This window comes from Urocampus carinirostris, chromosome 2 (genome assembly GCF_059441175.1).
Source record: "Urocampus carinirostris isolate Australia breed hairy pipefish chromosome 2, RoL_Ucar_1.0, whole genome shotgun sequence".
In the NCBI taxonomy this organism is placed as follows: domain Eukaryota; kingdom Metazoa; phylum Chordata; class Actinopteri; order Syngnathiformes; family Syngnathidae; genus Urocampus; species Urocampus carinirostris.
This window is the reverse complement of record NC_142350.1, coordinates 28,697,419-28,723,387: the sequence shown is the minus strand read 5'-3', so window position 1 is coordinate 28,723,387 and position 25,969 is coordinate 28,697,419. Positions and strand designations below refer to the sequence as shown.

The 25,969-nt window shown below is 41.4% G+C and overlaps 1 protein-coding gene across 3 annotated transcripts in view; it reads left to right on the top strand.

Moving 5' to 3' along the window:
• The window catches only part of col14a1a (collagen, type XIV, alpha 1a), a 240,953-nt gene that overhangs the window by 106,018 nt on the left and 108,966 nt on the right, over positions 1–25,969 (top strand). For all 3 annotated transcript variants that reach the window (XM_088326131.1, XM_088326128.1, XM_088326130.1), the window contains exons 15-20: positions 575–701; positions 5,425–5,564; positions 11,338–11,470; positions 11,795–11,830; positions 18,498–18,640; positions 24,838–24,970. In XM_088326131.1, the coding sequence (XP_088182257.1) occupies positions 575–701; positions 5,425–5,564; positions 11,338–11,470; positions 11,795–11,830; positions 18,498–18,640; positions 24,838–24,970 (712 nt within the window). The remainder of the gene's footprint in view (positions 1–574; positions 702–5,424; positions 5,565–11,337; positions 11,471–11,794; positions 11,831–18,497; positions 18,641–24,837; positions 24,971–25,969) is intronic.

Here is a 25,969-nt window from a genome sequence, read left to right as displayed (position 1 = left end):
AATGCTTAAAATCAAGAACTTACTGATGTTTTAATTCTGGAAAAATGAAGAAATATTACAAAAATACAACTACAGTACTACGACAAATATTTCACCACAGAAATACGACGAAAGAAATACGACAAAAAATCTTCAGACGCACTAAAAAATACTAGAAATTACAATTTCAGCAATGCTATAAAAATATTACAGAAAACTACTAAGGAGTACTGCAAAAATAGTACATATAAATAATTTTTCTTTTAACAGTGACCTGTGGTATTATTTGTATTTTATTGTAAGAGTTTCAAAACCATAAAACAAATATAGAAATAAATATAACATTTACATTTAGATGTCTGCAGTTCTATTTATTCAAAAATGCAAAAAAAAAACAAAAACTGGATAGGTCTCAAGGCCGGAGCCCCTTGGCCATATTTTTTAACCCAATGCCACTCCAAAAGCTATATGATTTGTAAGCAAACAAGCACTTCCCTTCCTACTCATTTTTTTCCAAGTTCTTCTTGACAAAAATTGCACAATATGAGAGCAAAAGTGGTCCTTGAAATTTAATCAAATCGTATGTGCCATTCAGGTTGAAGTCAGACCTGTAGGCTCTTATGACCTGAGAGGACTGTCGTCTTTGATGGAGTACTCTGTGGCTCTCTTTGCTCTATATGATGAAGGACAATCAGAGCCCCTCACTGACGGATTCACAACAAGTAAGTCAATTTTCTCACATTAATCCTGATGGTCGGATAGCATCAACAAATAGAGACAAATGCTACTACCTGTAGTAATTCCCATAAAGAAGTAGATAAACTTTCGCCCAAACTTTGTATTCCAAATTGATTGGATTTCCCTCCTCAAAGTGATCTCCACTGATGGCAATTTATTCTCAGTTTCCATGTAAGGGTGTATCAATACCGTTCAAAAGTGAGCCATTTTTCCTCACGGTGCCAAGAAGCATCAAATTTTATTGCCCCTACTTCTCCCTTTGCGACATTGGCAGTATGCCCACCTCATTTACACCTCGGCGTAAGAGCACGGGCCCCATTAAAAGGTCCTTTCCCCGTCCCTGACTGTTCAATCATGCTAAGAGATATTGATTGGTTGGAATATCCCTTCAAGCAACAAGTGACAGGACTTCAGTGCTGAGTCAGTGGGGGGAAAATACACTTTTAGTAAGATACTTCTCAATTGAGAACAGTATGATTTTTGTAAGTCAAAGTCTATTGTCCGGTATTTGCTGCTACGAGTACCCAAATCCTCAAAAAGACAGAGCAAAAGAATGAAAAAGTAACATGCTCCATTTGAGTCTCTATAGTTTGTAGTCTTCCTTGTGCTTTTAGCCCTTGTTTTTGTTTAAAGTACATCATACAGCAACCAGTGGTCAAATAATACACACAGCCCCTATAATCAAGTTTGTGCAAGGAGACCTCTTCGGAAAATCTGCTCATGTACACTGCCCATTGAGGTTACAATTCAGTGAAGTCCATATATAATATAACAGTTCATTGATCGGTGTTAAGGGCCTTGGTCGTTGGGGCACCACATCCTGTAGTGTGTCAAGTACAGACGTACGGTGCCCGTCCCTCTCAGGTTTTGGTTAACTGTTGAGGCACTTCATGATGAAAAACCACAGACAAATAAACACCAGCCACACACACAGCAATTTGATTGCGTGAGTGGTAGGAGTGGGCGGTGCCATGCACACGGCACACTTTTCTCTGCCCAGCGCTGTCTGCACCAAAGGTAAATACATCAGTATCCTCGTTTGCAGTTTTTTGTTGAAATTTGTACAAAAGAACTCTGCTTGCACCTTGTTTTAAGACAATTATTTTTTAAAACAAAGAAAAAAAGTCAAAACGATTCTCAACGATCTTAAGTAATTGCCGGAGGAAGACGGGTTTAAAGTGGTATACTAGTTGATATGGGACCAGTGTTGGGAATAACAGTATCGGGGTAATCTAAATGATTATTTTTAATTCTGCCATTACAACGCTGTTACCGTTACTGACGGTCAAAAAGAGTGCCTTACTTTGGCTGCATAACGACGGAGTGTCCCTGCACATCTGACACACCTGATGCCTTTTTTTACTCTCATCTCGTCTTTTCAGATCATGTCACCATTCAAAAGAGCAACTACCATATTGTTAGATAGTGATTACCAATATTATAAATACTAAGCGCCGAAAGAAAAGGCGAACAAGGGCTGAATAAGACACGAAAAATTTATGAGCTCGGGAATGTATTTGATAGCACCCGGCTTGTGTCTTTTGTTGACAAAACGTCCCTGAACTGGCTCTTGGAAGTGAACGAAGGGAGCCGGCTCCGTACCAGTCAACAGCTGATTCCCTCCGAGACGCATATTTTTGTCTTTTACTCATTTTCTGGGGGTATTCCATGTTGTTGACTCTAAATTTGTTGGGCATAAAAAAGGTTAGAATTGTTTTGTATATTGTCTTTTTTGGAGATATATAAATATTTTAATTATATGTCCTGTATTTTTCAGTGTTAGTGTGGTAATATAAAAAAAATATTGTTTTTTCTTTTTGTCACAAGCCAGAAACGGAAACAGGACCCAATTGTGTTAGTTTTACTCAGTTTTATTGATAAAGAGAGCAGTGCTTGCTTCCACGATCCGATGATCGTCGGACACGGGTAGCTGATGGCAGGAATGCAGAAGTGGCACTTCCATGTCGAGCGAGGATGGTCGTAGGCAGCGGGAAAACTGGTTGATAGCCAGGACGGGGGAGCAAGGGCGGTAACGAGTCCAGAAAAGAGGTCGGCAACAGGTATCAGGCAGGGAACAGGGCAAAACAAGTCGATGGCCGGGACGGAAGAGCAGGGCAGAAACGGGTCCAAAAACAGGTCGCAACAGGTATCAGGCAGGAGAAAACAGCGCAGGAGAATGTCGGATAGTGCAGAGCTTGCCCAGTTGAAAGCATAGGTTCGCAGACGGTCTGACAGCTTCCTCTTGGAAGATGGGGGTTTAAAAAGAGTCAGGGAACCAATCGGCGATCAGGGCCGTTGGTGCCAATGGGGCAGCCGCAGGTGCCCCGAATCAGCAATCATGACAGATCCCCCCCCAAGGGACGGCTCCAGAAGTCCCAAAAAACAGTAATGCCAAAAGAAGTAATCAAACAGGCAAACCGCCGCCCCAACAAAACCTCGGCGGGCGGTTCCAGGATTCCCAAAAAACAGGAATGTCACAACAAAGTAATCCAACGGGCGAACCGCCGCCCCAACAAATTCCCAGGGGGCGACTCCAGGAGTTCTAAAAACAGGAATACCAAAACAACCGAGTGAGCCGCTGCCCCATCAATAATATCAGAGGGCGGCTTCAGGAGTCCAAAAAAACAGGAACACCAAAAAACAAAAGTAATCCAAAAGATCAGTACTCCTCGGAGTGGACCTATGCTCCATCGTTAGGGTCAGGAGGCGTGGCAGAAGCAGGTTCCGGAGGAGACTGAGCCGACAGGCCGGCGTCGCAGCCGGGCAGACGGATGTCGCAGACGGGCATCGAGACGGGCGTTGAGACGGACTTCGAGACAGGCGGGCAGACGGACTTGGAGACAGGCGGGCAGACAGACTTTGATACAGGCGGGCAGACGGACTTCGAGACCGGTGGGCAGGCATGCAGGCGGGAGAACCAGGCAGGCGGACAGACGATCCAGGCGACCAGACAGGCGAGTCAGGCAGGCAGGCGGACGATGAGTCGGGCAGGCAGGCGGACAATGAGTTGGGAAGGCAGGCAGACGAAGAGTCGGGCAGGCAGGCAGACGAAGAGTTGGGCAGGCAGGCGGATGAAGAGTCGGGCAGGCAAGCGGTCGAAGAGTCGGGCAGGCAGATGGACGAGCCGGGCAGGCGGACGGGTGAATCAGGCAAGCAGACCGGCATGGCAGGCTGACAAACAGGCATGGCAAGCAGACAGACGGGCATGACTGGCGGACAGACGGGCATAGCAGGCCGGCGGAGTCTGACAGGCGGACAGGCGAAAAAGACAAGCAGACTGGTATGGCAGGCCGACGGACTGGCAGGTGGACAGGCGAAACCGGCAAGCAGACGGGCATAGCAGGCCGACAAACAGGCATGGCAGGCGGACAGACGGGCGTGACAGGCTGGCGGACAGACTAGGCTGACAGCCGGACAGGCAAATCAGGCAAGCAGACAGGCATGGCAGGCAGACAATCGGGCACGGCCGGCGGACAAACAGGCATGGCAGGCGGACAGACGGGCATTGCAGGCAGGCGCACGGACGAATCTGAAAGGCGGACAGGCAAATCAGGCAAGCAGACGGGAACCTCGGACAGATCGGGCGTTGCGGGAGAAGGCCTGAAACGGATAGGATGAGAGGCTGTGTGTAGGCAGGTCTGGTGGCATTCAGCCCCCCACTTCAGAACCACCCCTGCCCGCCAGTTGAAGCGAGGGTTGTGTTGAATCAGCCAAGGATGACCCAAGACAAGCTGTTGACCAGGATAGGGAAGCAGGTGGAACCGGATCCTTTCGAGATGGCTCCCGGATGTTCTCATCTTTACTAGCCCTGTAATGTGTGTCACCGTGCCCAGGAACTGGGGTTGGGAGGGAAACAAACTTCAACCCCATTCTTTGGGCTAAGGCCGTGTCCAAGATGTTGACCTCGGCGCCAGACAGTGACTGGGTGGAACCCGAACTCAGAAGGTGGACCTGGAGCACTGGCCTTCCGGTCTGGGAGATCGGGTGTGGACGGAACTCAGTCGGACGACTCCAACCGTCCGGTAAGCTGCCCCTTTTGACGGGCAGGTGGATACCAGGTGTCCTTGCCAGCCACAGTACAGGCAAAAGCCCCCGGAGAGTCGACGCTGACCATAGCCTCCGGTGGGTCTAGTAGGATCGAGGGTGGCTGCTGGAAATCCGAAATGGCGCCTGTCCCCTCGGGCGAAAAGGAAACTGGTGGCTCTGGCAGACTCTCTCAGGGCGTGGCCCCAGGACCCGATGATCGATCCGGGCCTTGTTGAGGTTGGTAGGCAGTTATTTTTGGAAGAAGTAATGAGTAACTAAAACAAATTAAAGTAACCTGACCAACACCGTATGGGAAACAGGGTCCAGCATTATTCTTAATTCATACATTTTATCAAATCATCTAACGTCACATGTTGGAACAAAATGCGCTGAAAATTTTGATTTGGTCTGGAAAGCGGGTTTGGTGGTCTTGCTGAAATTTGTCTTAAAAGAAATGGTTTTCTCTCCCTCCTCCCCAAAAAAAAATTAAGACATTTTCCTATTATGGCTTTTTCGGTCAAAAAGGTGTCCGACCCGTTGTGTAAAGCGTCATTCTGTTCTGCAGAGAAGAATCGGGCATGTGCATTGACAGGCAGTGACTCCAGCAATGTCTAATAGCACAATACATATCCTCAAATACATAAGAAATAAAAAAAAGTAATCTTGCGCTTTATCTTATAGCTCCTGTCCCAGGTCCCTTGCGCCTCCGTGCCAGCGATGTCCGGACGGATAGTTTCCAAGTCAGCTGGGATCACTCAGCCGATGACATCATCGTCTATAGACTCACCTGGGCTCCGCTCACAGGTGGCCAAACACGAGAGGTTAGTACAGCATCGGTAAAGGGCTTTGATCGGCAATAATGAAGGTATCAAACATTCAGCAGGCAACGCCTGGTCTTCCTGTAAGGGGGATTGCCTCTTGTGCAGTCCCTCCTCATTTTCCCTATGTGAGGTCTTTGAGTTTTACCTTGCCCTCATCTAGGGTTTAGATCAGGTGATGGTGTCATAATAGTCCGTGGTCTGTAATAATCTCTGGTCTGTACAGCCCTTTGAGACTCCTTGTGACTATACAAATAAACATGATTTGACTTGAAGAAACATTACATATGTCACAAGCCAGAAACGGAGGCAGGACCCAGTAGCGTTCGTTTACTCAGTTTTATTGATAAAGAGAGAGAGAGAGCAGTGCTTGCTTCCACGATCCGATGAAGGACGGACACGTGCAGCAGGTGGCAGGAACGCGGAAGTGGCACTTCCGTGTCGAGCGAGGATAATCGTGGGCAGCAGGGATACTGGTCGCTAGCGAGGACGGGAGAGCAAGGGCGGTATCGAGTCCAGAAAAGATGTCGGCAACAGGTATCAGGCAGGAGAAAACAGGGCAGGAAAATGTCGGAAGGTATGAAGCTTGCCTAGCTGGGAGCATAGGTTCGCAAACGGTCTGACAGTTTCCTCTTGGAAGCCGGGGGTCTAAAAAGAGTCTTTGAACCAATCAATGCTCAGGGCTGTTGGCACCAATTGGGCAGTAACAAGTGCCCTGAATAAGCAATCATGACAACATAAATGTAAATGTAATTGGTTTGCATTTATATAGCGCTTTCAAGTCAATGAAGACCTACCAAAGCGCTTTACAATGTGCTTTACACTTTCCTTTTTACACAAACGAACTAACCGATAGCAGCGTCAGCCACGCAGCAACCATCTGCTCATTGAGTGCATTAGGGTTTCATGAGTGAAAATAATAATTTCAAACTCATGGCTTGCAGGCCAATGTGGCCAGCCACATCATTTAATTTTGCCCACACGATAATGCTGAGAGAAGCACAAGCGAAAAATGAGCTGAAAACAATGACTTTTAAAAATGTCCACTGCAAGTCGCCAAAGCAAGGCGCTACTCGCAAAAGCACCCACTTTAGCTGAATTTGCTGACTACTAATCAACTCCAGAACAGTCCCTTGTTTTTTTACTTAAAGGGACAATGTTTAAGAATTAGTGCTCTGAGGCACTCGCCCTCGTTCGCACCAGTCAACACAGTTCCATCTAGTGGTTAAATAATACACTTTGGGGCTTTAACATAAAAGTCACAGACACGCTTTTTAAGGCAATAGGTCAAAATACAAAATTAACAGAAATAGTACCTGGGTATATTTGTAGAACTTTAACAAAGATTTAAGCTTATTTCTATAATTCATATGAATTTTAACAGCAAAGTTCTCATATTCAGGTAAATATTTTTATTTAAAAAAAGATGAATTCAAAAGCATACAAGAATTTAAATCATTAAATCAATATTTGAAGTTTGTGTTTGTGTGATATTTTTGTCACATTCCAGTCTGCATAAGTTTCCCGGAGTTAAATAAACTGTAGCCGAAGTGAATGAAATTGTTGTTTTTCTTTTTTTGTTTTTAATTAATTCACAGTTGATAAACACCACAAGAGATCAGATCTTAGTGAAGTCAACTAAAAAATAAAAAATAAAAAAGCCCTCAATAACCGTTTTAATAATCAAATTTTGGGTCCCCTGAATCATAATTCTAGCCTATGAAATGACCTAACCCTCCAGCCAAGGCACACTTTTTATGCCATTAATTTACTAGTCTTCCCCCCGTGAGAATGCATTTTTCTACCCTGTGGACCCTGAGCTAAAATTAGCTAAACTCCTCTGATTTAGAGCCAAACTTTGTTATCTTTTGGATGTAACAATTGTTCAAAAAGACTCCATAGAGGTCCACTGATAAAAGTGGGTATGTGCATGACTACAGCTGGTAAAACCCTGGACATGACTCAGTATAAATCAAGTTTGAATGGAGCCAGAAATGGATGGCTTGAGTGTTTTATTATACTGATCTAAGCCTTGGAGACTACTGGGATGTGGCGATAGCGCTTTCTTGTCTTTAAAGTCACTTGTGTGCATGTGTGCACGCTCACAAGTTAGTGTGTGCGCGATATACTTGGTGAGAGTGATCATTGCTGGTAATAACACTCTTCTGTGGGGTCTGTGGGGGAATGTTCAGTTCTGGGGTCTCCAACCTTTTTCTTCAAGTTACTTTTTGTTACTAATTGGCACAAAGGGCACCTATTTTGATATGCATTATTTACATTAACAACTTACAATGCTATTACTATGTTGTTACAATGTTATTACCAAGTCAATAGTTGGAATTAGGGTTATATAGACTAAGTCAACCACTAAAAAAATAATTTAACCATATTTTCTAGACTAAATCGCAGGTTTTTTTTTTTCTTTCATAGTTTGGCCAGGGGTACGACTTATACCCTGGAGAAACCTATGTGAAATTAACACATCATATCATTGGCTTTTACATTTTAATTACCGGTACTATACATCAATTCACATGTTATATTTACATTAAATTGCAAGAGGGCGCTCTAGGCATGTGCTGATAATGTACGTAAAAGCTGAAAGTGGAAGCCTGTGGATTGTCTACCTCCAGGACCAGGACCTACTGGGAGTTGTTTGGCGGTAAAAGTGACACAGGTTGAATATTTGATTGGATATAGTAATTTAGAGTAAAAATGATAGTTTGGTAATTATGTTTTTTATCCTAGATTTATCTGAACAATTCTTAATCTGTTACTTCATTACTGACCAGAATGTCTAAAATATTTACAGAGGTGTAACATTAGTATACCGTGTTCTCTATTTCATTTTTATTTTAAGTCACCTTACAAGATGGCATGGATGTTTTTGGTGTTGGATTTTATCAAATAAATTTCCCTCCAAAATAATGCTTTTTTTCTGCTACTGCGATCTATACTCAGGAGAGACTTATAGTCAGGAAAATGCGGTACTAGAAAACCAAAATGACCCAGAACTAGATGACCTCAGCTGTCCTTAGGGGGCATCCCGCGGCCACCAAGTTAGGGACCCCTGATATAATGTATAGCGATCGCTCATTGAACCACTCAGTAAAAATGCACCAGTCATGGTGCAAACATCCGTGTTTACAGCTATTATAAAATTCCCTTCTTGTTAAAGTTGTAACATGTTTTTCTGAGTTGCTACTGATGAAATTAGGAACAGTTTTGTCACAGGCAATCAATTACACAGACAGCAAATGAGACCGACAATTGCTGCCGGCAGAGATTTAAAAAAAAAATGTTGAGGAAGCCAGCCGGCAAATAAGCAATGTAAACTAAGCTGCTACGAACGGATAAGGTAAAAGACAATTTATACGAAATAATGGGGAACATTATCATTAAAACATGGGTGTTCAAACTTTGTTTCAAGGAGGGAAAGAGAAAACGGAAAAGGTCACTTAGTAATTGTGAATTTGACACACTAAAATATAATAAAGCATATCTTGGCCTCAATGTTGTCCCATTTCCACAATGAGAATCGAACCAAAAACAGAAAATGCGCTGGTTGAACATTTATTAAAAACAAAAATTAGGGATCAGATTTTGAATCAACCACATCCATCCATCAATTATCTGCACCGCTTATCCTCAGTAGGGTCGCGGAGGTGCTGAAACCCATCCCAGCTATCTTTGGGCAGTGGGCAGGGGACACCCTGAACTGGTTGCCAGCCATTCACACCTAGGGACAATTTGGACCAGCCGATTAACCTGACATGCATGTTCTTGGATTGTGGGAGGAAACCGGAGTGCCTGGAACCCACGCAAGCATGTGGAGAACATGCAAACTCCACACAGAAAGTTAGATCTCATGACCTCAGAACTTTGTCGCACACGCGCTAACCACTGCGCCGCTGGGCTGCCCTGAACCACATTATTATTATTATTATTATTATTATTAAAAGTATTATTATTATTATTATTAAAAGTATTATTATTATTATTATTAATATTATTATTATAAGTAGTACTATTATTTTATTTTGTTCATTTGTTTTAATACTCTGATGATTGCATATAGCGGCTGTGTTTTTTAGGAAAAATAAACATTATTAATCCCCCCATATGATTTTTTTTTTGCAAGAAAGCAACAACATATTAAAAAATGAATACTCTTTTAATAACACTTTAATGACCCATTGAGGGATGATTTGTACAAATAACAAATCATTTCAGCAGTTATGGAAGTTTTCTTATGATGCAAAATTAAAACAACAATAAAACGTTATCCATTAGAGATTTATAGAAACCCTAATACTTTCATTCTTTAATATGTTGTGGACCTCTAAAAAATGGTGGATGGAGCACAAAGGGCCCCGAGCCTATAGTTTTTATACTCTTATGTGAAAGTCATTTTCAAGGATCAGGATGTCAAGTCATGTTTATTTGTGACGCCCTTGATCACAAGGAGTCTCAACTGGCTCAACAGACCACAGATTATTGCAAACTACAGACTATTATGAGACCATCCACTGATCTAAAACCTACATTAGGGCAAGGAAAAACTCAAAAACCTCAACATGAGGAAAATGAAGAAACCTTGAGAAGGGACCGCGATGAGATAACAGGATATGACGGATATTTTTTTCTGCAATCTTTAATTGTGTTATTTTTTTTATTTACATCATCAATAGCTTTATAAAATTAAACTACATGCGACTGGATTTGTGTCTTCAAAACAATTCTACAAAGGCGAGGTATGAGGTTGTAACGATGGTCGCTAAGTAATGCAAAACCTTTCACAGAGGGTGAATTAATTAAAGACTGTTCAAAGAATTACAGGCTAAATAGTCGTCCCTCACACATTTTCAGTTTACCAAATCTGTCCTGCTTTCTCAAAAGTTTAGATCCCCTGGCTTACGTTGATGAATGCTTGCAATGCCAGGGTTGGTCTATTTGTGGTCAAGAAAGAACTTATGGGTGGACCTTTAGAACAATCTGGTAATTTGTACATCTTGAGGGTCTGTACAAATATCTCCTGTTCTCCTTGCAAGTTCAAATTAATTCATGGTGTCTCCTCTCCTTTTAAGTGTCTGTTAAACTATAAACATAACAATGAATTATCATATAAAAAAAACAAAAAAAAAAAACTGTTAATTTCGCTCTTCGATTTTCCCTAGTAAATCAGTCAGTCACCTTTTTTAGACTTGTGAAGGGTGCTCAAGAATTATATTTTCTATAGCTTTTGTGTTCACAATGTAAGTATGTTACTTCTATTACACTTTGGGGCGGCAGTAGCTCAGGAGGTAGAGCGATCGTTTTAGGATTAAGGGATCCCAGTTCGAATCCCGGCTTGTCCGTGTTACATGCCGAAGTGTCCTTGGGTAAGACACTGAACCCCCAATACCCCCAATAAGCAGGTTAGCACCTTACATGGCTGCAGAGATCACGGCCGCTATTGGGAAATGTGAAGCACAATGTAAAGCGCTTTGGGAAGTCATTGACTTGAAAAGCGCTATATAAATGCAGATCATTTCATTTCATTTCATTTGACAATTTATTTTGTTTTTGGCCACTATGGTGGAGAGGAATGCAAGGCTATTTGCTCATAGACAAACTGTAACATATTCCTAAAAATCTGGGACACATTTGTTGGGATATTGTCATTGTTTTAATTTGTCTGCCACTGTCATCCTGGTTTTTATTCCTATTTTCATGTCCACCAATATAATGTATGCTGAGATTGCAACATAAAATGTGAGGGTTGTTTCCTTTTTAGGTGGTGTTAAATGGAAACAACAATCAATACACGTTGATCAATCTGAGTCCTTCTACGACGTACGAAGTTATGGTGATGGCAGTTTTCAAAGACCAAACCGAGAGCGATGCGGTGTCTGTCACCGAGACCACGTGTAAGATGTGTTTCCTTAGCATCAGATATTCCTGTTTTCAACTAATTGTCTGATCAATAAAATATAATTTCTCATTGCCTCTACTTACTCGTTACCCCAAGAGCAGTGCAGTGATAATGAGCAAAAATGGTCAGTTCTGGAGTCCAAGCTACCAAATCTGACTAATTGCATTGACTTGTTTGTACTTGTTTATCTGAAGAGAAAAAAAAATAATTTTCACCTTCGATGATTTTTATGTTTCTATCTAATTACCCGAGCTATTGATATAGAGAGTTGCAGCGTTATGCTTTAATTATGTGATTGATGGTCTCTGTCTTTCCCCAGTGGCCAGGACGACAACGATTGCCACCACAACTGCCGGTAAGAATTGCACGAATAACTGCAGGAAGAGGGTCATTTTCTACAATAGATAACGTGGAACCTCGGTTTTCGAACGCCTCTCAGTTCGAACAAATCGGTTCTCGACCAAAGATTTCGAGAAATTCTTGCTTCGCTTTTCGTTCAAAAAATCTGAGTTCGAACGCCGGTACGCTAGGGGCGATGCTGAGCGGCGTATGGGTGCAGATTGCCCCCACCCCTCGTAAAGAACTGTTGTCACGTGACCGCGCACTTCTTTTTGCTTTAGTGTTTAATATCGGTGAACGGAGTGTTTTAACCCCTAATTATGCCTCGGAAGAAGGTCGGTGCAAGCAGCAAAGTTGCTACAGGTGAAAAAAGAAGAGTAGTGCGTACAACTATTGCATTTAAGAAAGAAATAATAGCAAAATATGAAGAAGATGTGCGAGTTTCCCTTCTTTCGAGGGGATAGAGCATGGCTTCTGCAGACCACCACAAAGGTAAGAAATCCTATTCATAAATCTTTTCTTTATCCTTTAACCGCTCACCACTTGTTGTGGAGACCCCGGTGCTAAATGACGTGTAAACGACCTGATCTTTTTATTTTTACACGTTCATGTTAGCGTAATCTTTTTTACAGAAGATTATGCTAACGCGAACGTACGCGTTAGCCTGGGTTAGCTTCATGTTTACTTTCATGGTAAGCCTTCAAGGATTTGGAACGGATTAAAATGATTTTACATTACTTTTAATGGCAAAAACGATTTTCGGTGATCGACCAAATCGGTTTTCGAACAGGTTTCTGGAACGGATTATGGTCGAGAACCGAGGTTCCACTGTAAGTCTATAACGGTCATGTTAAATGTCTGTGAGACATTCGAATACAACAAAATGTATCTACCAGCTCCTGACATGGGTAACCTAAGCAGTGGACGAGAGACGAGTCTCCGGTTATCCAACATGCCTTCAATTGTTGACATTTCAACGTTAAAAGTGCTGCAGCATTTTTTTTATGGTTAGTTTATCCAATTAAAGAGTCTAACTTTTGTGAGAAGAGAGAATAACACAAGGGGGGAAAAAAAAATCACAATATACACAGTGTTAAGCAGAGGCCATTACTTGTAGGAATTAGACTAGTCTTTATTGGCATTGATAACGATGTAGTGAACATTATTTTCAACAATTTTCCAGCACAAGTAGCTAATATAAGTCATAAAAAGGTAAAATCACGATAAAATAAATTGTTATAATCAAAGGGCAAATATTTACTAAGGTAATTATGACTACATGATCAGACGTTTTTTTCTAGCCACTAGCCTGACATTGGCTGTTTACACTTTAACGCTTAAGAGCTATTTTAGAGTTCTCGTTTTCAATTTGTTATCAGAAACATTATTTACGTCGTTCATTTCATTCATTAAAGAATTAAATATTTGAAGATGTATTCATTATTTTGTGGAATATGTAAATGTGACTCGTGAGTAGCTGTAACATATTCTTCAATTTCAATCTCTTGTACTATAAAAGCTCAAATAATACATACCTCAATGTCCTTAAATATCTCTTGAACTCTTCGTGCATTCACACTGGACCAATTTAAGTCTTACAAGTCAGTCTAAGTCAACATTTTTTTGTAAGTGGCTCCGTTGATGGTGTACGGCAGTGCGTGATCTGTAACAAGTGTAAATGGCAGGCCCATTAAGACCTTTTTAGTGGTACTTATGCTGTCTGTCATTCGTGACGCGCATTAAGGGGAAGCAGGTAAGGCCGTGCCTCACCTGTTATCATGGAAGTATAACATTAAGACTATATTACATTGTTATTTGTGTTCAGTGTTAGTTATTTGTCATTTAACTTAATGTTTTTTTTTCAAAATTGTTCACATTATTTTTGAATATTATTTAAATCATTAATATGTAACGTAATATTGTGCTGACCATCTGCAAATGCAGTGAGGCACGCAATTATTTTGCCTCATGGCAGAGGGTGATAGGATTCAGATTTTGGGCTCCTCTCAGCTCCAAACACTATAAATGATATTATCAAGCTAACAGCAAGTCAAGCAATCCATTATTGTTTTCTTGTTGCACAGATTTTTTTTAAATAGAGGTTTATTTTATTGATGTATTTGTTCAAAAGGAGCAAAGACTCCATTTATAAGTTGAGACCATCAAACTTTTTTCTATGCTACAGTTTATATAGCTTTATAGCTATGCAGTTCAAGTCATGAAAAATATTTAGGTTACCGTATTTTCACAACTATTTTCACCGGGTTATAAGGCGCACACCCCCTAAATGTTTTTTTGGCCTTTATTTTCTATACATAAGGCGCACCGGACTATACGGCGCTACAGTGGGAACGTCAACAAAACAGTCAGATAGTTCAGTCAAACTTATTAACCCCTTAACATTCCGACGGTTCGCAAAGAAGCAAATACATGTCTCAGACAGGTACGGACACGGTGTCTGTACGATGTCACCAATCAATCAATATTGATCCATATGTAAGGCGCACGGTATTATAAGGCGCATGATCAGCTTTTGAAAAAAATAAAGCCTTTCAGGTACGCCTTATAGTCGTGAAATGATGGTAATTTATTTGTAAGCCTGACGTGCCTTAACAGACATGAATCTCCCCTTACGTCACAGATTCGTGATAATATACAAGTTAATCGTTTTGGGAAATTTTAGCTTTTATTAGACAGGAGAGTGAAACAGGAAAGCAACTTGTAGTGACACTTTGTTGGAACAGGGCAATTATTTTTAGGGCCCCCTTTCAACTGTCGAGATTTCAATTCTAACTTCTCTTGATCTTTGAAACACCATAATCAAACAAAAAATGATTCATGTACAGACAGCTACTGTGCCTTTATATGTTACCTTCTGCCCTAAAATGCACCTTACTGCTTCAAACAAGTCCTGAGGAAATCTATGCCATTCTATTGTCCTCTAGTGTCCTTTAAGTATTTTGATAACAGCCAGTTGGAGTTGACTGTAAAAATGTATGGATTACCTTTACTGTACATTCAAATATAAAATATACTGCTTGTTTTTGTTGTTTTAAGAGTAGGCTCAAGACCCAGTATTTTAATATGGCTTTTAAATCGCTCATTTTTATTTAATTTTCATTCAAAATTTACTCTTGTACTGCATCTCAATTTACTTTTACTTCACATTTTCATGTTTTGTTGTTGCAGTTGCTTTTGTTTATATTTTTACTTTTCAGTGTTTGTTCATTTTGGGGTCCCACACTTGTAGGGTGTGGTTCAATTTCTGAAGTCCTTAGGTCATCTGCTGCCAGTGTGGATAACCCTTCCTCTGGTCAGTTTCCTCACATGATTAGTCTGTGCCTTGCCATAACCATATTCTATTTCTATTACCGTTTTTGTTCTATTTTAACCATTGTGTGGGTCTGTCTTACGTGTTTCGGGTTGTTAGAGGAGATTTTTTTTAATCTTCTTGTACACTTTGTTTACCAGCACTTTGAATGGCAATTTAGTGCCTGAAAAGTGCTTAACAAATAACTTGATTCATTTATAAAGTGTGAGGGTAGTGCTAATGTTAAAAGTCAATGAAGGAGAGGAATCAAATGCTAACGTGAATTATCATCTGCTTCTTAAGTGTAAGTTCTTGAATGAAAGAATAGTGAACCTAAACTGCTATGGAAAGGCACACACTAAAACGTGTGCAGGTTAAACTAACAAAACTGAATAAAAGGTAGATTTTGTTGTTTGAGGTGTCCTCAAAAGGTTGCAAGTAGAATATTTAGAATTTAATAGGATTTCTAAGACCTAAAACATGTAAATTGTGCGGCACAGTTCTAAGGTCTTGGGAACCTCCTGTGTGGGTTCAAATCCAGCTAGCGGACTTACTGTGCGGAGTTTGTATGTTCTCTCCATGCTTGAGTGGGTTTACTCCGTGCACTCCGGTTTCCTCCCACATTCCAAAGACATGCATTTCAGGTGAATTGGCCAGTCCAAATTGTCCCTAGGTGTGAATGAACGAGCGAGTTGTCTGTCCCTGTGTGCCCTGCGATTGGCTGGCAACCAGTTCAGGGTGTCCCCTGCCCACTTCCCGATGACTGCTGGGATGGGCTCCAGCACCCACCGCGACCCCTAATGAGGATAAGCGGTGCAGCTAATGAGATGAGATGATATATATATATATATATATATATATATATATATAATATGCCGTTGGTATGTTTCAGTTATTTCCTCAGTTGTGATGTCATGTGAAGCACATGTTAACTAGTCAAAAAGGTTTTGAGTATTCTAAGTTTTGGTAGTTTCTAAGGAGAATGGCTAGGCGTTGTGTCGTAGGTGAGTGCAGCGATGGTAAAACAAATGGCGAGCAGCCAAAATTGGGTGAACTGGCAAAAACAACACACAAAGACAGAGGCTAGCCGGGACACAGCAGGCTATCTGGTTGCTATAGAGGGACTGATCCACAAAAAAAAAAACCTGAAGGCAGACTGACCAAAAAAAGCAGGAGGCAGCCAGGATAACCGCGAGCCACAGCAACAACAAACACGAGCTGGGAAAAAAAAAACAATGAGCACGGCAGGCTGGCCAGCAACGCTAATAACAGGGCTAACCTAGACCAAACATAACTGGAAGCCTTTGGGAGACTGCACGCTAATGAGGATCTATCTAGACAATATTATATTAAGTCACAACCACATACCTTAAATGAGGCGAAGTCAAAAAAAGAAAGCACGCTGTACACGGCGGCAGGTAAACTTACCCTTTTGATGATCAATTTGGACAAAAAAGTCAGAAGTCCCTAAGTGACAGGGTAAGCAAAGTTCCAATTACTCCAAGCGGAAATGTGTGCTATGTATTTGCTGATTACTGCAATCGCTGTCTTCTTTTCAACAGGGCGCACCATTTGTTTTGGTTCTGCTAGTTATCAGATGACACCAGGATGGCCTTACTCCTATACTTTTTTACTGTATCTTTACAAGTATCGATACAATGTACATTTGGTCTTTTATTTTAAATATTAACCTGACTTTGGCCATCTGTTTGCACTTATTTGATGTGTTAATATTACACACAAGGACAAAAAAAACAACAACAATGTGGGTATGCACCCACATTATTTTCATAAGCACCCAAGAGCATGAAACATCTCAACAAGAAATCTGTGATCAAACAGTTCCCGCTTTTATTGAGCGTCAGTGAAGAGCCCAGCTGGGTTTTAATTATGGTTCAAGCAGGAGCGTTTGTTTACAGCCTCTTAAGCTCTTCGATTGTTTAAAGATTTATTCGCTGCGTATTGCACATTTTCCAAGAGTTCAAGCCTCTCATCAGTCTCCGTTTGCATGATCCACTCAAATCTGTAACATGGTCCAATGTTCCTATTATGTGACCCAATTGCATTCATCCTGCAAGTGTGGTTCAAACTAATTATTTTAGGGATGACCCAGAGGCGACCTGCATTGTTTTTGTCTTCAATTGAGTTGAATCCATTTGCCGAGTCAAACGCTTTAAATATTCAAACTTTATTATAATGCACTCATAGCCAAAGGCAGGCTCAAAAATTTAAAAACCAATCGTCCCCATTTCAAGACTTTTTTTTAACCGTTGCTTCATGTAAGTAGCTTTATATATTTGTATGATTTAAGTCTGCAAAAGGCCACAAGTTTTGTTTATGTGCACTGGTTTACAGGCACTATCGAGATCATTGGTGCAAACCAACAGAATTGCTTCACTGGAAGAAAAAACTTTTTTTATTGTTTTTAATTTTATTTTTATTTATTTTTTGAATTATGAGGAATTTATGGACGGAATAAATCTGAATTCATTGACGTGGAAAGGAATTGATATTACCTTAATGCGGATTAATCCTTCTTGTCTACCAATTCTTGTATACAGGAAAAAATGGATGTTAGAAATTTCCATCCATCCATTTTTTGCACTGTTATCCTCAGTAGGGTCGCAGGGGTGCTGGAGTCCATCCCAGCTATCGTTGGGCAGTGGACAGGGGACACCCTAAACTGGTTTCCAGCCAGTCGCAGGGCACACAGGGACAGACAACCATTCACTCGTTCACACACACCTGGGGAGAATTACCACCGGTCAATTAACCTGACATGCATGTTTTTGGAATGTGGGAAGAAACCGGAGTACCAGGAGAAAACCCAAGCAGGCACAGGGAGAACATGCAAACTCCACACGGGGAGGCCACGGTAGCTGGATTTGAACCCTGACCCACCGCACCGTGCGGCTGTGCGCTAGCCACCCATCCGCCGTGCCGCCCGATGTTAGAAATAGTTGCACTATAAATCAAAATCGTGTATTTAGACCCTTCACCCTTTGTAAAGTTGTACAGGGTTTTTAGAGTAAAAGTTAAAAAAAGGGGACATTTGCACAAATTGCACGTTTTCTCCAGTTTATCAAAGTAGAAAATACAAATATCAGTCAATTCGTCAAACAAAGACGTTGTTAACAAGTTACTACAATACAAACAATTCAAAAAGTTGCATTGCGGTATTTTTACTTATTTAAAAGGAATACAAAGCGGTCAAAGTAGGTTACAAGCTATGTTTTTATCAACAGTCTTTTTATCAACCTGAACTTTGAAATCTGTCCAACCCTCTGACAGCAGCACACTTAAACCTGCTGCCAGACCTCAGTGACATTTTGACAGATAAGTCTCACCTGATGTGTGTGTTGCTTTCGCACAGCCCCCCGCCAAGCGGTGAGAAAACTCCGCCTGAGCGATGAGAGCACGCAGAGCATCAAGGCATCATGGGAACTGGATGACCCCCGTGTGAAGAGCTTTAGGTTGTCCTACGCCGCCCTTGGGGCTGACCGCAAGGAGGATACGGTGGGTTTTTCAAGCAGAAACTGTTGTTCAAACCAGGGTTTGTACAGGCGGTTGAAATTCCGGAAAATGCTTTAATTTTAATGTTGTGTTTTCAAGGTCAGGAAAATGCTTGAATTGCGGATGAAATGCTTGAAAATGCTGCGATTGGCTGGCAATCAGTTCAGGGTGTCCCCTGCCCACTGCCCGATGATTGCTGGGATGGGCTCCAGCACCCCCGCGACCCTACTGAGGATAAGCAGTGTAGCTAATGAGATGAGATGAGATGAGATGCTTGAAAATGCTTAATTCTTGCAATGTTTCTCTGCGGTCTGACTTGAAACACCACACATTAGACAAAGAAGACATCACGACACGGCAGCTGCGATTGCATGACCCTGTCATGTGTGTCATCGCCCCCTACCAGTGCATTAGGAGAGGTGCATCTAAGAGTACAAAAAACATTCGACATTAGAGAAAATCTTTTTCTATTTTTTCCAGAATCGAGTGCAATTGCACCTCAACTATACTAGGGGAGCAGTGGCACCCTCTTGGCAGTGTTTTGTTTACGATTAGCATGTAGCACAGAGTAAGAGCATTGCATATGAGGTGCTGACATGATGTTGAGTGGACTCTCAAGTAACCCCATGAAAAAAATATTAACACACATGAGGAGACTGGGTGAAGAGACAAACGTCGTCTCCTGAACCCGCAATCTAAGACGTAAAGTTGCAGGGACGAAAATTTGGCGAAATGCACGAAGGTTTTACTGCGACCATGGATGGAGACGGGCAAAAATATGCATGCTTTCTATGTTAAAAACGTTGGCAGCGGAAAGCACAAAGCCGAATAAAATAAGCTTATTTCAAGCCATTACACCCCAATCATGCTTGAGTTTTTTTCAGCAAAACATGATGAAAGAAGGATATTTGCCATTGATGAGGTTGAGGTCTTCCCATTAATATCGAGCAATCATTGTTTTGCCTCCACTAATATATTGTGATCATGTCAACACCTCATGGTTTGAATGGACTAAACAATTTTTAGTCGTCGTACCAGATATGTGAGAGGAGAGAGAAGGTTGTTCAATTTGTTCTCACCTCGAACTGAGCATTGTGTGTGACAAACATTTAGAATTCATGTAGCTTTGCCTATTTTCCATATATTTCAGGACGACATAATTACTTTTCACAATGCAGTTATCTTCATTAAGTTAAGAATTATCTAATTACTTCCCACAATGCATATCTCGTCATTCAATTCAGACTTTCGTCTTCTTCCTAAAGACTTTGCAAGTCCGCTGTAATGCTGGTTGAATGTCTGACAATATTCTCGCGGCTGGGCCCAAATATAACATACCAATTAGGTACAATGACTAAGAAAAATGTGATGATAAGACCTTATCCCTTTTTATGCGTCATCCATGTCTCTAGCAGTCTAGTGGACAGGATTTGGCGCACTCTGCATGGCCTGGTTTCGAGTCCTGTTGCAGCTAATGCTATGCAATTGTGTGCAACTATGATCAGTAATGTATACCTTCAAAGATGGTATGTTTTTTTCTTTTGTGCAATCCTAGCCCTTACAGTAGTTTTTATTCCATGCGCCTTATAGTACTATGTACCTTATTTATGAAAAAATGTCACAAAGACTATATTTGGTGGTTCTTATGATCATTATGGTGTAGAAAATACCATAATGTGGTGTGATTTTTCTTTATCATGGATTATTAGTATCATTGTGAACAAAAATGCTTCAAACTTTTAACAACGGGGTTCAGGAAACTACAGCTCGTGAGCCAACTGTGGCCCATCAGATTCATTTATCTGGTCTGACAAACGAAAATGGTGGAAATATAATGACAATGAAAATACTTGTCAATTAGGTACCACTGATAAAAAATATTTTGTTGTAGTGCCAATCTAGTCTCTAGTGTCCCTTCATTACTCATGTATTGTCGAGGTACTGGATCCGACCTATACCAGGGGTTGGGAACCCAAAATGTTGAAAGAGCCACATTGGCCAAAAAAACAAATGTATTTCAAATGAATCGATCCCGTCTGTTTCGTCCTGTTTTGAGTCCGGTCTCCGGTCTCTAGTGTCTAGTATCGTGCCCGTCATTCTTGTCCTCTCTGATATCTGTCTCCAGTCTCCTATATCTGTTATCAATCCTTTCAATCCCGTTCTGTCCGGTATCAACATCATCTGTCCGGTGTCGGCTCGTGTAACTGGTATCAATCTCGTCGGTCTCTCGCTTTCTGTTGTTCCAGGCCAGACTTCTGTCTTTCTTCTTTCGCCCAGCGATCTCCGGATCACTTGCGTTTTGTGTTAACATGCATGACTGCTCCATATCCCGTAAACAAAAAAGCTTGCGTAAGAAGCGTGACGCGTTTGGGTTCTCCTACTGTCCCGGTTCTTGACATTGTGAGCAGTAGGAGTGGGCAGATAGGTATACACAACGCACTCCCTTAAATACATCGGAATCCGTCACGTTTACCGTATTTTGTGACATTTTTACAACGCCTTGTTTTGATATCATTATTTTCGACAATAATGACAGGCGAAATGGGCCTTCAGTAATTATAGGTAACTGCAGGGGGAGAGACAAAATTAAGGTGGTATACTTGTTGATATGTGGCACGGGCTCCGGGATTATTATTATTTCATAGATTTCATCAAATCATCAAATGTCACACAGTCACACATTTTTGTGCTGAATAATTTGCTTTGGTCTAGAAAGCAGGTTCTCTAGTTTTGTTGAATTTGTATTAAAATACAAATATGTGGCTCTTCCCCAAAATTTGTTTTTAAATTTTTTTGCTTTCATGGCTCTTTGATTTAAAAAGATTTCCGAACCCTGAATTCGACTTAGCAAAATTTTCTTAACCCCTACAAACAAATGACAGCCACGGAAACAAATAGTAGCACAAATACAATCTCACCTCTATTAATCCATTCTGATAAAAAGGGATACCTTTTCCCTTTATGACGTTCACATCAGCTCCCTTTTCACGCATCATAAATTCTTCAGTGAACAAGCTGGGGAGTTGTTTACATTGATTTCACAAAACCGACAACAGGTCTCGCTTTTTTCCAGACTCCACAGTGGTCGGTACTGGTAATCACTTACTCCCATCAGAAAACCGATTACCCGTTTAGTGCCGGTCCACTTGGCCTCTTCCAATCCCAGTTTGCTGATACACACATTCCTTCTTAACTGGCAACTCCCTTGCCTCCCCTCCATCTCCGCCCCAAATACGATTTTGCCTTGGTTTTCTCTCATCGCCTCCTTTTACTCCCAGACCCCCTTAACACTTTTTCTTCTCCTCGTTTTAATTTCCCGCTGCGGCGTCAGAGCCGTGGCAAGATGGAGAGGCCTGACCGAGCCAGAGGACATTCCATTATCTTTTTGCCAAGCGTTTACCTCGCTGGCTTCAGAGATGGCTAGCGGCGCAGGGAGCTACCACGAAAGAGGATGAGGAAACATCGCTAAACAAAAGTGGGACACGGGCTCAGCCTGACCAATGAATGTCGCTGAGAAGCTGCCGAGTCTCTTTGGGAAATTTCCAGAGACTCGGGGTGAGCCTGATTGTTGTGTCGCGCTTTAGTGGTGATGGCAACCTGGAATGATTTTCCATAAAATCCCCAATGCTGTTCAATCTGGTGATGTTTTGGCGTGCCCTCAATTAGATTTTTTCTTTCAAAACATCAACAAAATTCGGCACATGCTTTTGTTTGATTTTGACATACTCATTGAATTGAAATGTCTTTTGTCATTGATAACAAACATTATATGCAACAGGATTGGACATGGCACTCCAGGGTAAACATGTAATAAAGATTTTTGAAGATAAAAACAATCTGAATTACTATCAGGATAAAAGGCAGGAAAACATATCAACAAATTAGTGCTTTGAGACTCCCCTAAGGTCTAATAATAGTGCAAAGAACAGTGCATCTGTCACGACCGGTACAAGCAGCAACTAAAAAGAAAAAAACTCATAAGATATGTTTTCACAGTTCTGTGCGCTTGTTAGGGCGGTGAGGCCCTGGGAAGAAGCTGTTTCTGAACCTGTTTTTCCTCTTTTCGAGGTACCTTTAGCGCCTACCTGAGGGCGACAGGTCAGAGGAGGTGGGAAGAGTCTTTTATAATGTTGATGCTCTGCTACGGTATCACAAGCCGGCAATATCTGCTGTCAATGTTTGATGCGTTACTGGAAAAACAAACAAATACATTTTGTACAGTTACTAGTAACTTAATTTAAAAGGTATGATGACTTACGCTTAAAAGAAGCGCGTTACCCTAAAAGTAACAAAGTAACAAAGTATCATACTTGCATTGAGGAAGAAACCCTTACAACTGCTTAACAATAGCCACATATTTAACAAATATATACAAATATAAGTAAACATGTACACCAACTCCTGGAAACAGTGAAACCATCATATTTCTCAGCTAATGAACTATCGGCAAAGTGTTTGTTTTTAAGCTCTCAAAACTTCACATCCATTATGTATTTTGTCTTCAAACTAATCGAATTTTTCCCTCTCTGTTTCTGTTTACCGTCCAAGACATTTTATTTATGTTTCTCTAGTCAGGGTCTGTTGCAAAAATTGGTTTATAAAACAAAAGACCAAAATTCTGAACTCTTTTACAGTATATTCTGTTCTTGCCACGTTGATTTGGTTGTTCCTTTACAAACAACGCCTCCTCCCCATGCGCTTCTAAAATTTGTTACTGGTGACACACCAAGTATGCGCATAAAACTGACCCCTGATTTTAGTATTTTTGTTGTAAATTCTGCTTAGATGTAATTATATATTGTGGGGAGAATATGAGAATATTACTCGAGGGATATTACGCGTACTTGGTTATTGAGGGGATGCCAACCAACCATAGTTGTTGAGTGTTGCTGGCGGATTTAGGGGTTACTGTTATATCATGGGCCGAGGAGGCACAGTTACTGTTCGGAGAACTTTATAGCTGCTTTTCCTAAAGGGTGGAGTAACGTACCGTGTTGTAACGACAGTTTAGATACACATTTTATTAACGCGATACAGTACTTGTTTCATAGAAAAGTAAATGCGTTCCAGGAACGCGTTACTTCCATCGATTCTCATGACTGACATCTGCAAATTATTCATGATTATAAAAACAAAACAATTTAAAAACTGTTTTAAAGAGAATTGAAGAATGGGCAGCACGGCGGAACAGTGGTTAGCGCGTGTGCGGCACAGTTCTCAGGTCATGAGATGGAACCTTCCTGTGTGGAGTTTGCATGTTCTCCCCGTGCTTGCGTGGGTTTCCTCGGGGCACTCTGGTTTCCTCCCACATTCCAAAAACATGCATGTCAGGTTAATTGGCTAGTCCAAATTGTCCCTAGGTGTGACTAAGCGAGCGAATTGTCTGTCCCTGTGTGCCTTGCGATTGGCTGGCAACCAGTTCAGGGTGTCCCCTGTGCCCACTGCCCGAAGATGGCTAGGATGGGCTACGGCACCCCTGCGACCCTAATGAGGATAAGCGGTGGAGATAATGGATGGATGAATGAATGAATGAATGTCTGAAGAATTATCACAGGGCGTTGAGATTTAGCACCACATGGTGTAAATCTGCATGTCACGTTTATATTTTAGTGAATCAATACTATTCTTCTAAATAAAGTCCAGTTCGGCATGCTGTTTCAAAACAGCTAACAAAAACTTTGTCACATATTGAAAGGCTCCAGAAAAATAGATCTTCAAGTTAACCTTGCTAGGACATTTTTCCTGATTACTTACCATCCACAATTTCAAAAAGTCATCATCATCACTCAATATCAATCTCGATTCATATTCTCACCGTTTCGACAATGTGCAAGTCGGTCTTTCCGCATTGTAGTAGTTTAAGACTGGCGCTTTTTTGGGGCACATTTGAATGCTGAAGGAGATCCAAGTTCAACGCCAATACGACTTTAATTGCTCCGTCTCACTCCCTGCCTCATTCGGCTTTATTGACTCAGATAAAGTGAAGAGAATAGCTGAGCAGTTGTGCTTTAAATGCCTTTAGTTACACATCACATTTTACAATCTGTCATTCTATCAGCCTAACAATGCATCCTTATCATTCATGTACAGTATAATGACGTGATGTGTTGTGTTTAGTACATCACTGTTAATGTCCTTTAAGACAGGCTGTGAACTCCCGCTGCCCTTTAACTAAGATTCCGTGTGTGTGTGTGTTTTAGGTGTTACTTCCTGGGAGTCAAAAAAGGGTTTTGCTTGAGCCTTTGCTTCCTGACACTCAGTATGAAGTAACTGTCACTCCAGTGTACAATTCTGGGGACAATGGCATCACTGTCTCCACGCAAGGGACTACACGTAAGTCACACACAGTTAGTGGGGCCATCGCAATGACAGAATGCCTTTCTAACCCCTTTACTGTAATCTTGACTATCACAATCGTGTGCTTAACCTCAGCATTTACCCTTATCTTAAACAAAATACAAATGGAATCTGAAATCTTGACCCTCACGACAAGTGGTCCACCCAATGATTTAGGGTCGGGGCAAAAAAGCCCTCATCTTGCATAAAATACACACGCACAGTTTCTTACAGAGACTATAACATTTATTTGCATAGACCGTAATCATACTTTAAAAACAATAGAGTAAAGACATTTTTGTCGCGTCAGATTTGATTGTTTGGTGCTTAATTGTACAGAGACCCCTTTCTACTTAACACTTCAATTAGTGCTGGTTCACTGTTTTGCACATTTTGTTTGAATTGTCGCTATTGTCGTATTTGCAGACGAGGGGCGTGGTTTTAGACAATACAATACGATCTAATTTTCGAGTGTTTTAAATAAATGCTATACTTTTGTCAAGACCAAAACAGAGACAGGACCCATTTGCGTACGTTTCTCTCAGTTTTATTGGGAAAAAGGGAAAGGATTGCACACACGATCCGTTGATCGCTGGTCACGGGGAGCAGGTTGCTCTGAACGCGGAAGTGGTATTTCCGTGGCAAGCGATGGCGGTGTCGGGAGCGGAAAATACAGGTCAGTAGGGGGGACAGGGGAGCAAAAAAACATGGTCGAGATCAGAAAATGGGTCGAAACAGGAGTGAGTCGAAAAGCTTGCCTAGCGTAAACTGAGGTTCGCAGACGGACTGACAACAGGTGACAGAAAGACGGGCGTTTAAATAGTGACAGGGAGCCAATCAGAGTCCGAGGCAGTTGGCGCCAAAGGAGCGGGCACACGTGCCTCGCATCAGTAATCATGAGAGCTTTTGGTTGTTTATAACAAAAGAGCTTCAAATTGATCTCATTTTTTTCTCTCCAAAATAAGTCAATTTGTTAGGTTTTCTATTAAAATGACC